Raw genomic sequence first — 14928 nt, 5'->3', positions numbered from 1 at the left:
TCTTCTCCTTTAAGTTCTTTGGCTGGCCTAAGAATTAAATTGACATGAGACTGGTTAACAAGAGCCAAACAACAGATTTAATTTTGTAGATGCAGGAGCCCCATAAAAATCTGGTACTTAAAGAAGGGACCAAAGCAGGCAGCTTTTATACCTTTTTGACAAAGAAACAATAAAATCATGAAGAATTGACAACACAAAGACATTTGGGCTTGGGGTGGTAATTTAGTGAAAAAAGAAACCGTCTCAGCCCTAAATTCCCTGTTTCTGGTGGTAAGGATGCTTCCTAGGCTCCTGGTACAGGGAGGGTGTTTTTTTCATTGGCGGTTCACTTCCTGCTTTCAGGGAGACAAAGGAGGGTCAAGTGTCTTTTTTGTACCAACCATCTCCCATCCTAGTGCCTGGCACGTCATAGAAAGTTAACAAATGTTTGACGAATGCATGAATAAATTAGTTATTAATTAATAGGTTGTCCCCAGAGTGTTCTCTCCCAGAGAACATTACATTTTCATAAAAAATAACTCTTTAAGAGGAAAAAAAGAATTTATTTTTTAAATAATTTTTTATCTAAAACCCCTCATATTTCTAAACTGAATTGCTATTATTAATCATGTTAATCCAAAAAACCCTTGAGGTGTGCTCTTCAATATGCTCACATCCTTACCCTATTTTGGAAGATAAAACTGCAGTTAGAAATTTGATATGATAAATGTTAAGTGTATTAGGATTTTTAAATTTTTAAAATTTTTAAATTTTCTCAATTTTTCATTGGTAATAATGTGAGACAAGAAACAGCCAAACCCTTTATTCAACACTTAAGTGGCTCAACCTAAAGCTTCTTTCTGATGTAATACTGGATATTATTGTAAAGCATTTTGGTATTATCAACTGACTCAGTATTTTTCAAACTCATGAGAAGTCCTTCTTGATCACTGGAATGAAATACGAAGCCCGAATTCAGTGTCATGTTTGGAATTAGACTAGAATATTAACCTGGAAAGTTACCATGTGGTTTAATGGGACTCTTGTCATGGAATCCACTGGTGGGAGTCATTTGTCAAACATTTTCCATGATTAAAATAGGAATTTTTCTTTGTCTCAAGTATTGGGTGGGAATTGCTAAGTCATATCTAACTTCTGACACTTTCAGTCATACTAGCTAAAACAATCTCATCCTTAATTCTTCCTACTGTCTCATATCCATCCATTGCCAAGTCCTTTGAAACATTTGTTTAATCCCTTCTCTCCTTTCTTATTGGGCTTTCCAGGTGGCTCAGTGGGAAAGAATCCTCCTGCCAATGCAGGAGACATGGATTCCATCCCTGGGTCAGTAAGATAAGCTGGAGGAGGAAATGGCAACCCACTCCAGTATTCTTGCCTGGAAAATCCCATGAACAGAGTAGCCTCACGGGCTACAGTCCACGGGGTCACCAAAAGAATCAGACATGATTTAGCGGCTGAACAATAGCTGCCTTCTTCTTGCCAGTAACCTAACTACAGGACTTTATCTCTTTATAGTAAGTGAAGTACCCTTCTGATTCCTGCCTCAGTTCTTTGTCCTTCAACTACTTTGACTATTACTGCCAGATTAGTCTTTCTAAAACCATGTTACTGCTTTGCACATAGCACAGTCCTATTGCCTTTAGAAGAAACACCAACTCCTTAAAGCATAGTTCATGGATCTTTGATATTTGGGAGTAAACTTTCCAGCAGGACCCTCTAGTAAAGCTGGGCTGGTTTCCTTACATTCTGCATGTATTTCTGTTCTTGTTGCTTTCCTCCCTTTGTTCATAGCGTTTCTCCTACCCACTTGAACATTTTTAAGCCCCTATAGCAGTTGTCAAGTGCTCCACTTATTTTTGCATTAAATTATGTACTATTTTGAATTGCACTTTATGCTTTTTTATATTTAAATATTGTCTCTGTGTCTAGAATGCAAATTTGTTGAACAAGTCTGAACCAAATGTTTTGCTTATAAAGTCCCTGAAACTTAGAATGTGTTTTTTTAATAGAAAAAAGGATATGTCATAAATAGTGGTCATACTTCTAACCTAGTCCCCAAAGGAGTGTTTAATCCAAGTTGTAGTGAAATATAATGTTAATAACAGCAGACCTGCATCTCATGGAACTGTGAAATACATGAGGAAGGAGCAATCAGTTCTTTTTTTGCTTCCTTGGGAGGTGCAGAGATGACCTTAAGCAAAGTGTTAAAAGGAACAAATGTGTAGTGTAGTTTTAGCATCCTCCCACCATCCATTCTGAATCCTTCGTTAATTTGATAAGAGTCCCTTTTCCCTTTCCTCAGAGGCTCAGGGCCACTTAACTGCCCTGGTCAGACTCTGTGACATTTCACCCTGGCCTCTTCTGTCCCTCCCCTACCCCAGAGGACCAGTTTCTTTAAAAGTTCTCCTCTTGATTTTCAGTGAAAACTACTATCTTCTAATGCTGGTGATCCAAGTTAGGAATTAGGCCAGTAACAATCTGATGCATTGGATTTCTATTAACGTGTAGATCCCGTTTCCTGTTAGGTTTTTTCTTTTTTTTTTTCATTTTGAGGAGGCTGACTTTGAATAATAATTGCTGCTGTTTGTTGAGCCCTCATGTGTCTGACCTCTGCTAAGTGCTTTAGAATAATTTTCTAATTTAATCCTCATACTCATAACACTTAAAAGTGAAGGCTTTCTTATTGTCATTTTAAAGATGAGGAAATTGGGGCCTGAAGAGATTAAGTAACTTGCCAAAAATCACATAGCTAATAAATGGAAGACTGATTTATCTGACTCCAAAGCTTATAAGCTCTACTATTGCATTATGCTGTCTGCTAAGATAATTTCAAATTCAAGTCCACAAATGTTTAGTGGTACTTAATGATGTCCTGAGCTCTTTACTAGCAGCTCTGTTAATGGAGTTTGGGGAAGAATAAGAATATGAAGTGAAATTATTCTAACAGTGTAGGAGAAGGTTTCCGAACTGTAAGCTGCCACCCAGGTGATAACTGTCTAACACTTCTGTGATCAGCAGCCTAAATTGACCACAACTCTTTTTCTCTATTTCAGAAGCCTGATATTTACATAAAGCTCTAAGCATTTTCTGGCTGTCTTAACAGCTTTGCTTTGTATAAGGGGGGTGGAAGTGGAAATGAGCGTGTGTGTGTTCATTCACTTAGTCCTGTTCAACTCTGTGACCCCATGGACTGTAGTCAGCCAGGTCCCTCTGCCCGTGGGACTTTTCAGGCAAGAAAACTGCCCTAGATTGTAATTTCCTGCTCCAGGGGATCTTCCAGACCTGGAGATCAAACCCTCTTCTACTGTGTCTCCTGCATTACAAGCAGATACCTTACCCACTGAGCCATTGGTGAAGCCCCAGTTAGCTGTACATAAGGGCTATCTGTAAGTCAAGTTCAGTCTGTACAATGTAACATCTTTCCTCTATCCAACCTCCTTCCCCTTCTCAGGGGGAAGAAAATGTATACAAAATGTATACACAACACTTTAATTGAATTTAATTAATAAATACTTTTCATGGATTTTTTTTAAAGCTATCTTTAAGGATGTTTTAAGTGTAAATTGGTTTTTGTTTATTTGTAATTCATTAACAGTAAGTACATAGTTAAGTTTGGCCTTGTCATTCAGGAATAATGAATTCTGTTATGATACCCATCCAAAGGCACTTTCAGCAAGTTGAAACAGAACTCTTTACCAGCCTGTCTTTGCCTTTTGGCAGGCACAATCACTGGCTGCATCCCTTTCTACCAGACAGCTGTTGAGGATTTCTCGTCGCCTGTCACAGTACCCTAACGAGAACCTTCACAACGCTGTCACCAAAGCCTGTCTTTCCAGGTAACCATGTTCTCCTTTCTCACTGAATCCAACTCTCTGGGTCTTTGCTAAAATAGTACACAGAAGTTTGATAGTCTGTGGTCACAGGTCTGGAAAAAGTTATCAGTCTGAACATGTAGCTTTTTCAGCCTTGTATGCAGTGTTTCCCTACATTATCTTACTTAGGCATAATAATAAAGAAATTTTTATACATGATAAAGCTAAGTTACTTACTCAGATCAGACAGTAGTGAATAAGGAAAAGTAGGTTTGGCATTTGCTGGTTCATGTGTCTTCTGAGAGAGAGGTCTTAAGCATTACACATTGCACTTCCCAAATTTGCACTGGAACTTTCCATGCGGGGTAGTATGACATGTCCTGTTGCCCACGTATGAAAAAACTAGCATCTTTTCAGTCTCCCCTAATGTTTTTCATACTTGTTTGGAAATTATTTTAAACACTGACTTATAGAATTTCCTTACAGAACCATGCTTACATGAAACTATTTTAAAAGAGTAGTTAGAAAAGATTAATAACACCATCCAATCGACCTGAAGATTTCTTTTAGACTCTGTTCACATGATCTTTCAATTATTTTTCTGGTGATTATAACTGTTGTCCATTCATGCCTTGATACATTAGAGGACTTAAAAGAGAAACTGTATTCAGCTTAGGAAAATCTCTTAACTGCCCTCTATGCATTTTCAGCTTAGTGGACAATTTTCTTGTAGTCAAAGTAAGTTCCTTGTGTTGCAACTTCAGTTTGTTCTGTGGTGAAATGAGGCGAAAGTGAGGCTCGTTTCCAGTGCTTTGAAGTAATTCTTTGAATAACTAATAATCATGAGAAATAATAAAGTTGATTCTCTTAAGTAGATAATTCAACTTCTAAGTGAAAATTAGAAAAAATGCTTCAATTGCCTATTTTTTAGGGTCATGAGCTGAAGAAAGTACATACAGGAAGATAGATTTGTTATCTAGCCAGTGTTTTCTTAGTCAGAACTAAGTTATAGTTAATAGAAGTAAATAGTCAATGTTAAGTAATATAAAGAGTTTCAAAGCCTAAGGGAAAATAGTGCTTTGGAATGAATGAAATAATCATACACAGAGCATTTTGGAGGCCATTCTAGAGAGTAGACAGTGAAAACATAGTAATTCACTTTGAGTCTAGTCTTAATACCTAAACCAGGTAAGAATAACATATGAAAGGAAAATTATAAATCACATTCATGGAATGTGTACAGAAGTCCTAAATAAAATACTAACAAACCAAATGTAGATACATATTATATTTAATTATCTGTATAAATAAATTATGAGCAACCTGGAGTTACCTCAAGAATGTGAGGAAATTTCAATATTCTTTTTTTAAATTTACCATATTAACATGAGTGAGTGAGAGTGAAGTCACTCAGTCGAGTCTGACTCTCTGCGACCTCATGGACTGTAGCCTGCCAGCCTCTCCATCCATGGGATTTTCCAGGCAAGAGTACTGAAGTCAGTTGCCATTTCCTTCTCCAGAAGATATTCCTGACTCAGAGATCAAACCCGGGTCTCCTGCCCTGCAGGTAGACTCTTTACTGTCTGAGCCACAAGGAAAAGCGTAGTAACATATTACATATTAGCATATTACTGAGAAAATTTTCATTTTAATAAATCATTAAAAAGGGTTTGATAGAACTCAGCAGCCAAACTTGAAAACAAACCACAGCAAAAGTAGACAAACAATATGCTTAGCTAACCATGAATCAAAGAGAAGTTCTTAATCTGATAAAGGGTAGGTACTAAAAATTTATAGCAAACATTCTTAGGGTATATTACTTTATAGAGTTAGGCACTAAACAAGAATGTTGCCTCTTGTACTTTTAGATTGGCTAAAAATTATATGATTAGCTACATAAAAAATTCAAGAGAAGCTTCATGTAAACTATGTTTTAGAACAGATGGAATATAATGATATTACTTATATACCCAAGTCAGTGATATTCCTATCCATATATTCCAGTAAAAATCAATAAAGAAGTTGAATTTTTAAAAAAATAATACCATTCAAAATAATAATAGAAAGTTTTGCAAACCTAAGAATAGTTGAGTGGCATATAATGCTTTTATGGAAAAAAGCATGAATCTCTATTAAAAGTTGTAAGAGATTGCTGTGTGAAATCGGATACTATACTATGTTCATAAAACAGAAGATGAAGTATTTTCCCTTACAAGCTGTTTTTTCCCCCTACATTGATACATAGATATAGTTTGGTCAAATACCACCAAGGTTACAGTGAATTAGACAAGTTTATCTTGAATTTAATATAAAAGGCCAATAATATCCAAAGAAATTTTGAGAAAGATTGAGGAGATACACTTTCTCTACCAGATAACAAAATCCATTATAAAGCTATATTTATTTTAAATGTGATGTTGGTGCGAGAAAAGACAAATAGAGCATTAGAATAGACTCTAGAGCCCTGAAACAGGTATTCCCACATATTTTTGGGAACTTGGTATTAATATATGTTACAAGTAGCATTAGTAAATCAGTGTGGAAGAGCTAAGGGTTGGCCTCCTATTGCCTGATATGCTTCATTTTCCTCATTTGTTCGAGTGGTCTAATGTTTTTGAGAATGTAGGTTCTAGTTGTAAATGTATTTAAACTTCCGTGCTACTTCTGATTATTTGGTAGGGCTGTCTGGTACGTGGTTGCAAATAAATCTGAAGCATGTTCAATTTCAGCAGGCGAGAGTACCATATTGCAAGCGATAACTGTCATTGCCATTGAAACGGAGACATACACGCCTTGTTTGCTGCCCTCTTCAGGCTTCGGAGGGCGGTTTGGAACAGTTTAGCACAGGGACAATGTGAGGAGAGGTTGCCATACAGATTATATAGACATAAATGGTTTCTGGGAATGGCACACAATGTCTAAGCTTGGAAACGATCATGTCAGTCAAGGTGGTTTGACATGTCATTGTCAATCAGTGGATATGCAGCCACAGGGCATGATGTTCATGAGACAGTGATGAGAGAAAGGTAGGGCAGGGTGCCACGACAAGGGCTCAGGAAGTAAGACAAAAGTCCAGTTTACCAGGTCTGAGAGGAAGTAAGGGTTAGCTTTGAATGACAAGGCATCAATCTGAAAACCATGATGAAAGGTCAGAGAACAGCAGTAAGCCTCACTTGATGCTGAGCTGATGACCCCCGCCACCCGCCATCACAGCCCAAAACCAAAATGAGGCAGTCAGCGAGAGATGGTTGGCTTCAGATATGTGGTTTGGAATGTTACAGGGACGGGAAACCCAACCGTTTTTTACATACTTAGGCTTTTGCTTTCTTACTCACACCAGCATCTCTTTTATTTATGCTTATACTCAAGCCTGTGGGAGCCACCAGAGATTTAGAGTTATGGAAAACACCGTTTAGAAGTTTATGTTCTTGGGACTTGCCCAGCAGTCCAGTGGTAAAGACTGTGAGCTTCCACTGCAGGGGGTGCAGATTCAGTGCCTGGTTGGGGGAACTGAGATCCAGCAAGCCGTGTGGAATGGCCAAAAAAAAAAAAAGTGCAAGTTCTCAGTATGTTTATTGAAACATCATGACACATAATTTTGTGTGGGAAGGAAACTCTGTTTTCATGTTCTAAGCCCATAATGTTCATGTAATCTGTTTGTAATTGAAGTATGCCTCTGTCACTCACTAGATGGTTGTTTTGACAACATAGGTATGGAATAGATAAGCAGGTATATATATTTTTAATGGAAGGAAAAACCAAACTGAATAATCTTAAAGTCATACAGTAATTTGTTATATATGTTCTAATTTGTGTTAGAAAATAAAGAAAACCTCATTCATCCACCTTTGCTAATTTGAATTTGTGATTGCCAGTTTAAAGAACATTAAAGTGTTGTTTTATCTATTTAAGAAAACTGGAAAAGTCAGGTAAATGATAAACAAGATTTACAAGTTATACCAAATCCATTTTAAAAAGTAAATTATGTCCTGCAGACTATTGTATAGAAGCAAATAGTGCTAATTACACATTGTCCATTGTTCAAGTTGTGTCCGACTCTTTTGTGACCCTGCGGACTGTAGCCTTGCAGGCTCCTCTGTCTATGGGATTTCCCAGGCGAGAATACTGGAGTGGGTTGCCGTTTCCTTCTCCAGGGGATCTGCCCAACCCAGGGGTTGAATCCATGTCTCTGGTGTCTCCTGCATTGGCAGGTGGATTCTTTACTACTGTGCCACCTGGGAAGCCACAATTAAACATTAGTTTTCCTTATTAAAGGAGATTTAATAAACATACTTCATCTTCATACATGCTTGAGTTTTATTCTAAAGTATTTTATTATTAAGATTTCACAGATCAAGACAGATCATCCTTAATTGGTCATGTGTCTGTCTAAGTTTCAGAAGATATTTTGGAATCACAGAAAGCTTTGACTTTATCAATCCATCATTCCTACCCCACCAGGTTTTTACCAAGCCTTGCAAGGTCAGCATTAGAAAAAAATCTGGCAGATGCTGCAATAGAAATAAGTACTGATAATAGTCCGGAGTCTGATTTGGAGGATTACAAATGTAAGTATTTGAATTGTTTGTCTTTTAAGTGAATTACTAAACATTTGTATTATTTATTAGGGGGGTGTGTGTGTGTGTATGAAAATTGCTCAGTTGTGTCCAACTCTTCACATCTCCATGGACTGTAGCCTGCCAGGCTCCTCTGTCCATGGAATTCTCCAGGCAAGAATACTGGAGAGGGTTGCTGTTGCCTTCTCCCGGGTATGTTCCCAACCCAGGAATCAAACCCAGGTATCCTGCATTGCAGGCGGATTCTTTACCATCTGAGCTACATATTATTATATTAATAATAATAGAATAAATTATTATTTCAATTAAAAATGTTTTTGGTCTCCACCCATTTTGTTTCATGTATTGTGTTGAAGAATCTTTTATTTTAAAAAATGTTTCCTTTATTTCAGTGCATACCAGATGTAGGTCCTCCCCCAAGAGGTCACAATTGACATGAATATTAAAAGCTCAGATAATTCCTACTGTAAATAAACATGTAACTTTGTTTTACCTTTTATTTCAAGGGTCTTTCACCATAGGACCTAGTGTTCTGTTCTCTTTGCACAGCATTTACATTTTGGGGACCACCAGTGTCCTACAGAACATGTTTGGGAAACTGTCTAGGTTGATGTAGACTAAAATAATATTCTGAGTATCACTTCATGTCTTCTTACTCTTTCATTTCTACCTGATTGTCTTTTATGCTACTTCTCTTCTGGATAACCATAAGTATGATTTGAGTTTGGGGGAGGTTTGGATCTCTCTGTAAAAGTACCCTGTTCTTCACTTGGAGCACAATGAGAGGTTCTCTGTTTTTTGAGGGTCATTAACTGTCTTATAAAAATATCCAATGTGTGATCACTCTCTTAAGGGACTTAGTGTGACTTTCTTTGCAGTAGATGTTTTTAATAGTTGAAGATACATTGAAATGAGAACTTTATATTAAGGAGATAAGGTGATTTTTTTTTACAGTAAAACTATAAAGTCAACATACTAATGGATCTAGCTACAGAAATGCAGAGCCAACTCAGAGACAGAATAACTCTGGGACTTGGAGATTCATAACAGCACTTGATTGAATCCTTCAACATATCCCTCCCCTCCAAAAAAAAAGATTGCATCATTCAAATGATAGATTGTTTAGTCTCAGTAATAAGCCAGTGTTGGCAGTTCCCATCTAAGCCTTGTGTAGGAAGGAGATAAGGAAACTAAGAGGCTTTTGACTTATCTGGTCCCATTCATCTTTAATATCTTCTTTCTTGTAGAGAATTCCTGTAATTTATCCTCCTGTTCAGAGGATGAGGTTCACAAACAGCCTTCTGATAAGGATTTGGTTTCCATGCAAGTCTCCTTCTGAATAAAATGCTGATATGGAAACAATATATCATGTAGTCTATATGAAATTTTCAGTTTTCATTGCAATGTAATATATTACAGTTCTGGTTTTATGTATCAATTTATCTATAGATTAAAATATATGTCTTTAACATTCTCCTGGGAGTTGGGTGTGCCCTCTGTTGTAAGGATAAAATCAGATTTTGAGTCTACCGGACTGAGGACCTTGACAAATTTACCAAATTAATGCCATCCTGTGAGATTTCTTAGAAGACTGCTAGCCACCTTTCCACCAGGGAAGTATTACCATCACCATTCTCTGGGTGCCTTTCCCTTTTCTAGCTTGCAATTGTAGCAGTAAACATTGGCTGAGTTATTTAAATGTTCTTAAAGTCCTAAATCTACTGAATTGGTATCTTTCATAAACTAAGTCTCAGCATACGAGTATGTAGTAAACTCACTGCCACAGTCCTGGTCTTTCCCTTTACAGTTTTGTATGGGGTCTATCTCAGAGACCTGGCGGACTTCCTGGCGGGTCAGATGGTAAAGCATCTGCCTGCGGTGTGGGAGACCCGGGTTCAATCCCTGGGTTGGGAAGATCTCCTGGAGAAGGAAATGGCAACCCACTCCAGTATTCTTGCCTGGAGAATCCCATGGATGGAGGAGCCTGATAGGCTACCGTCCATGGGGTCACAAAGAGTCGGACACGACTGAGCAACTTTACTTTCTTTCTTTCAGAGACCTGAAAGTAGTAAGTAAATAGTAAATTCTTGGCATGGCAGATCATGGTTTTCTCCACCAATAGAACTTTTGAATGAAAGGAAATGGCAGGGAGCTGTTGGAGGGAGAGGTCTACTGTGTTTTGGCAAATGTGTAGCACTCAGTGGTGATTAAACAGGCTGGGAGTGTAATTATTTTAACCTCAAAATTGTTCATGGTACTCCATAGAAGCAAATATTGGTTTCTCTCCTTGTCTTTCAAAATGTTCTACCATAAAAATAGCCAATTTTTCATTTTAAAGAGAAGGGAGGAAAGATGAGACAGTTGCCTAAGACGTAATTGTCTACCTGCTTGCTCAGGTATATCCACAGGGTGAGATTTATTTGGAGATCACACTGCAGAAAGAACATCGTTGTGGATGTCATTTAGTCACTAAGTCCTATCTGACTCTTTGCCACCCTGTGGACTATAGCCCACCAAGCTTCTCTGTCCCTGTGATCTCCCTGGCAAGAACACTGAAGTGGGTTGCCATTTCCTTCTCCAGGAGATTTTCCTGACCCAGGGTTCCCCTCTCTCCCTGCTTTGCAGATGGATTCTTTACCACTCAGCCACCTGGGAAGCCCAGAAAGAACAGCATCCTATACTAAATTCTGTTTTTAGCTCTACCTATAGCTGGGTGATTTTAAGCAAATTATTTAATTCATGTTCTTCTTAGCTTCCTCATAATTCTTGTTCCCTTGTTAAGAGATTTAAATGAAATCATGTGAGAAAACAATGAGCCGAAGCTGAGGTCTGGCACATGGAAGGTCCTCAATAAATAATAGCTTCTATTATGGTCAATATGACTACAACAACTAAAATTATTGTGTTATTATCATGGACCTTCAAATGTGTCATGTATTGAGTATGTATATCTGCTTACCATAGAGAATTCATGTGAGATATGTCCCCTGACTTGAAGAAATTTGTAACTTAGTTTCATGGCTTTAAGGAGCTCATTTTCTATTCTAGACCAACTATTTAAAGCAAATAGGGGACAATGCAGTATAATCATCACAGAACAACTGTAGCACCTGCGGTGCTTATTTGGAAATACAGATCCGGACCTTTCCTAAAACTAGTGGTTTGAAAGGTCTGGGGTCAGTTCATCTGTATTCTTGACTAGAGCTCTAGGGGATTCTTCTGTGGGTTCTAAAAAAAGAAAGAATATATTCATGGTACTTGCGAATTTTCAAGTGTATGTATTTTAGAGTCTCTGACCAAACAGCTCATAAAGGTGGCTTGACTGAGTTCTGGGTTTTTCCATCTCAATCTTATCTATATGTTGCTTGCTCTGTATGTTGTTTTAAATAAAATTTTTGATATTTTGAAATATCATCAGCCTTTTTGTAGAGCTTTTAAGATTTTTTTTGCAAAGCTATGATGTTTAATTACTACCTTCAAGCTTATTTCTTTTAGATGTTAGATTAAAATTCCTTGATGAGCCTACAAAATGTTAAAGATGCTATATTGTATCCTGTTCAGGCTGGACTTGGCTTCTCTGAGGACAGGGCTACAAGTAATTCTCTGTCCTATGTGAAATGTTTAGGTGAAGTCTCTTCTGGATCTCTGAGGATTGGCGCGGTTAGTGCACCAATCTATAATGCCCACGAGAAAATGAAAGTGCCTGATGTTTTGTTCTATGACAACATCCAGGTAAGATCAGGAGTTTGCATTCATGGGTAAATAAATCACCTCTTACATTGTGGAAATTAACTCCAGTTCAAGTATAACTGATGTCTATGTTTGTAATCTGCTAAGTTTCGTTTGGATGTTGCAGAATGAAGTGTTGAAACATCTTTTATTATTCCATTGTAAAGTTATAAATTCTTTCCAAAGTTACTTGAGAATGGAAAGAGTTGCTGCAATGATTAGAGTAATAAATTTATATGCAAACATAACTATACTTTAAGTAAAATAAATATATTATTAAATTAAAAACAAAAAGCACTCACATTCATTCTCCTGCATTTTTGTTAGTTAAATCATTTCAAGTAATTGAAAGAAGGATGTGTCCTACGTATTATTTTCCTCATGTTTCTTTCCTTTTTCTGAAAATGCCTAGTATCTTTCTATTCTTTACTTTTTAAAATCTTTTTTCAGTGGACCAGAGTAGACAAATTTCCACTTGTATATGGTGCTTCCACTAAGACACAGAAATAAGTGTGGGCCCAGAAAGCTGTATTATAGATGTTCACTTTAATAAGAAATTTTTCAAAAGAAAATTATTCATAATATGAAAGGATTTTTTTCTTTTCCAGATTTTCTGTCATGTGGTCATGTATTTATTTTATAATATAAAACATACTTAAATATTTCTCTAATATTTGGCCAGCAATTTGAATATATATTATAATCCCACATTTACAAATTATGTTTGAAGTACTTCTTACCATTTTCTCTATATTAAAGAATGAGAGAATTAAAGTAAATTATTTTCATCTGCCATTCCCCAATTCTGATTGTTGTCCTATGAGTACCATAATTTGTATCCCTACATTATATTAACAATAAAAGATATCTAGGCAAATTCTTCTTTCTCCATAAAAGTCTTGATTAAATATTGTTGAAGTCTGTCCAAATTATAATTACCCGTGACATAGCGAAAGGCATAGCCTGGATTTGCTTTTTTTTTTTTTTTTTTTTCACTCTATGGGCCATTAACTAACGTCAGTTTTATTTTTCTTCCAGAGCATTAATGCTCTTATACAAGCAGGGAACAAAAGAACAGAAAATAAGGTTACTTATAAGGCACAAAGGAATAAAGAATCTTGTCTGTCAAAGACCAAAACATGATTGTAAGGAAAATATTTTCAAGCATTTGTGCTACCACACTCTGTTCATGTAGTAGAAAGGAATGAATTAAAAAGAATCAGGAAACTTTGTCCTAAGTGACAATTTGAAACACTCCATGGCAGCAAAGGTTGAGAAGTCTCCCCCGCATGGAAGAATGCAGGAAAGTCGGTAGCAGGGAGGGCCACTGTGCCCTTGAACACAGTGTCTGTTGCCATGGCGTTTGTGACACAGATGCTGAGGACCGCAGTGCTGCTGCGGACTTTACACAGTGGTCCTGAGGGGTTTCCGTAGCCTGTCCCCGGATGGCCCCTCTCCACAAGGCGTTACGATTAACCGTCAGCGAGGGTTCGAGCTGTGCCAGTTCTCGGAACGGTGACTTGATTAAACTCAGTTTTGTTGCTTGTGTTACTGTCGTCCCTTCTGCTGCACTTCATCTAGGAAGCGGTGTCTTTGGGACCTCCTGAATATTCAGGTGCTTCCGTACCATCTTGTTCTGTGCCTGTGGTCTGCTTGCCACTCTGTGTTGTAACTGATTTTTAAAACACGTTTTCCACACTACTGAGATAAAGCCTTGTGTTGTGTTTTAATTTTGTATCTCTAGCACATTGCATAGTGCCTGGCACATAGTGACTGTTGAGTAAATATGTGTTGAGTGAATTAATGAAAGAAAGAAAAAGATTTTGAATGTTCTTAATTAGGAGTATATTTTTATTATATCTCTCTTTAAGGAATATTTTACTTGCAGTAGTAAAGAGGAGAAAGTGGAGGAGAAATTAATAGCCTCTTAAACCTAATGAGCTTTAGAGCTGAAAAATAATTTTTTTTAAATGTCTGCCTTGTATCTATCCTTTTTCTAGGATATTATTGGATTGGCCAAAAAGTTGGTTCAGGTTTTTAAACCCAAACAAACTTTTTGACCAATCCAATATCAGAACACAGAGATTAAAGTACATACATACACAGTTCCAGGGCTCAAGTTGCCTGAATCTCTCAAGGGGAAAAGCAAGCAAGTGCATGTGGTTACTATACAGTGTGATCAAAGTACACACAGGTTACTATGGTAGCATTGATGAGGTGATGGTCCCAGATTGGAATGCTCCTGAAAAATGAGTTCACTAGGTGAAGCTGAAAGACTCAGGCAGAGACGTGGCTACATAAGAGTGGAGCTCATTTAGGAAGCTACATCTAATTCATTGTCGTGGCCAGAGGTGAGGTTTAAAATGGAAGAATGACAAGAAATGAGGCTGATGAGTTAAAAGGTCATTTTATATGGGCCTTGCTAATGAAGGAACTGAGAGACTATTCAGAAGAAGTGAGAAAGGTATTGAAAGCTTTGAGGAACTTTTCTGCTTTTGCTAACTTTGCGCTCATTCTGTATTACCTGTGAGCTGGAACAGAGACAGAGAGGGACCAGTTAGGAGGCTGTGGCAGCAGTCCAGGTGAACTTAGGGAGGGTCTGAATGAAGACAGAGACAGTGGGGACAGTGGAGAGGACACAGTGTGGAGCCACATAGGAGCTAGGGAGAGCCGATGGAGCTTTCTGGTGGATGAAAGTCAGAGTCTCACTCACGGAGCACGCAGTCTGCTCGGAAAGTCCACAGAAGAGTAAAGAGAAAATGATTCTCCACTGTGCCCATGATTGGACCACACAGTGGGACGGTGATGGG

The 14928-nt window shown here is 37.6% G+C and overlaps 1 protein-coding gene across 1 annotated transcript in view; it reads left to right on the top strand.

Annotated features, from left to right (window-relative positions):
• Positions 1 to 14928, top strand: part of VWA8 (von Willebrand factor A domain containing 8) — a 367424-nt gene that overhangs the window by 118564 nt on the left and 233932 nt on the right. The window contains exons 17-19 of the mRNA XM_070471177.1: positions 3721 to 3836; positions 8274 to 8380; positions 12015 to 12121. Coding sequence (XP_070327278.1) covers positions 3721 to 3836; positions 8274 to 8380; positions 12015 to 12121 — 330 coding nt within the window. The remainder of the gene's footprint in view (positions 1 to 3720; positions 3837 to 8273; positions 8381 to 12014; positions 12122 to 14928) is intronic.

The sequence above is a fragment of the Odocoileus virginianus genome, chromosome 8, assembly GCF_023699985.2.
Source record: "Odocoileus virginianus isolate 20LAN1187 ecotype Illinois chromosome 8, Ovbor_1.2, whole genome shotgun sequence".
NCBI classification, from domain to species: domain Eukaryota; kingdom Metazoa; phylum Chordata; class Mammalia; order Artiodactyla; family Cervidae; genus Odocoileus; species Odocoileus virginianus.
Note: the sequence above shows the minus strand (reverse complement) of the source record. Positions and strands in the feature narration are given on the sequence as shown.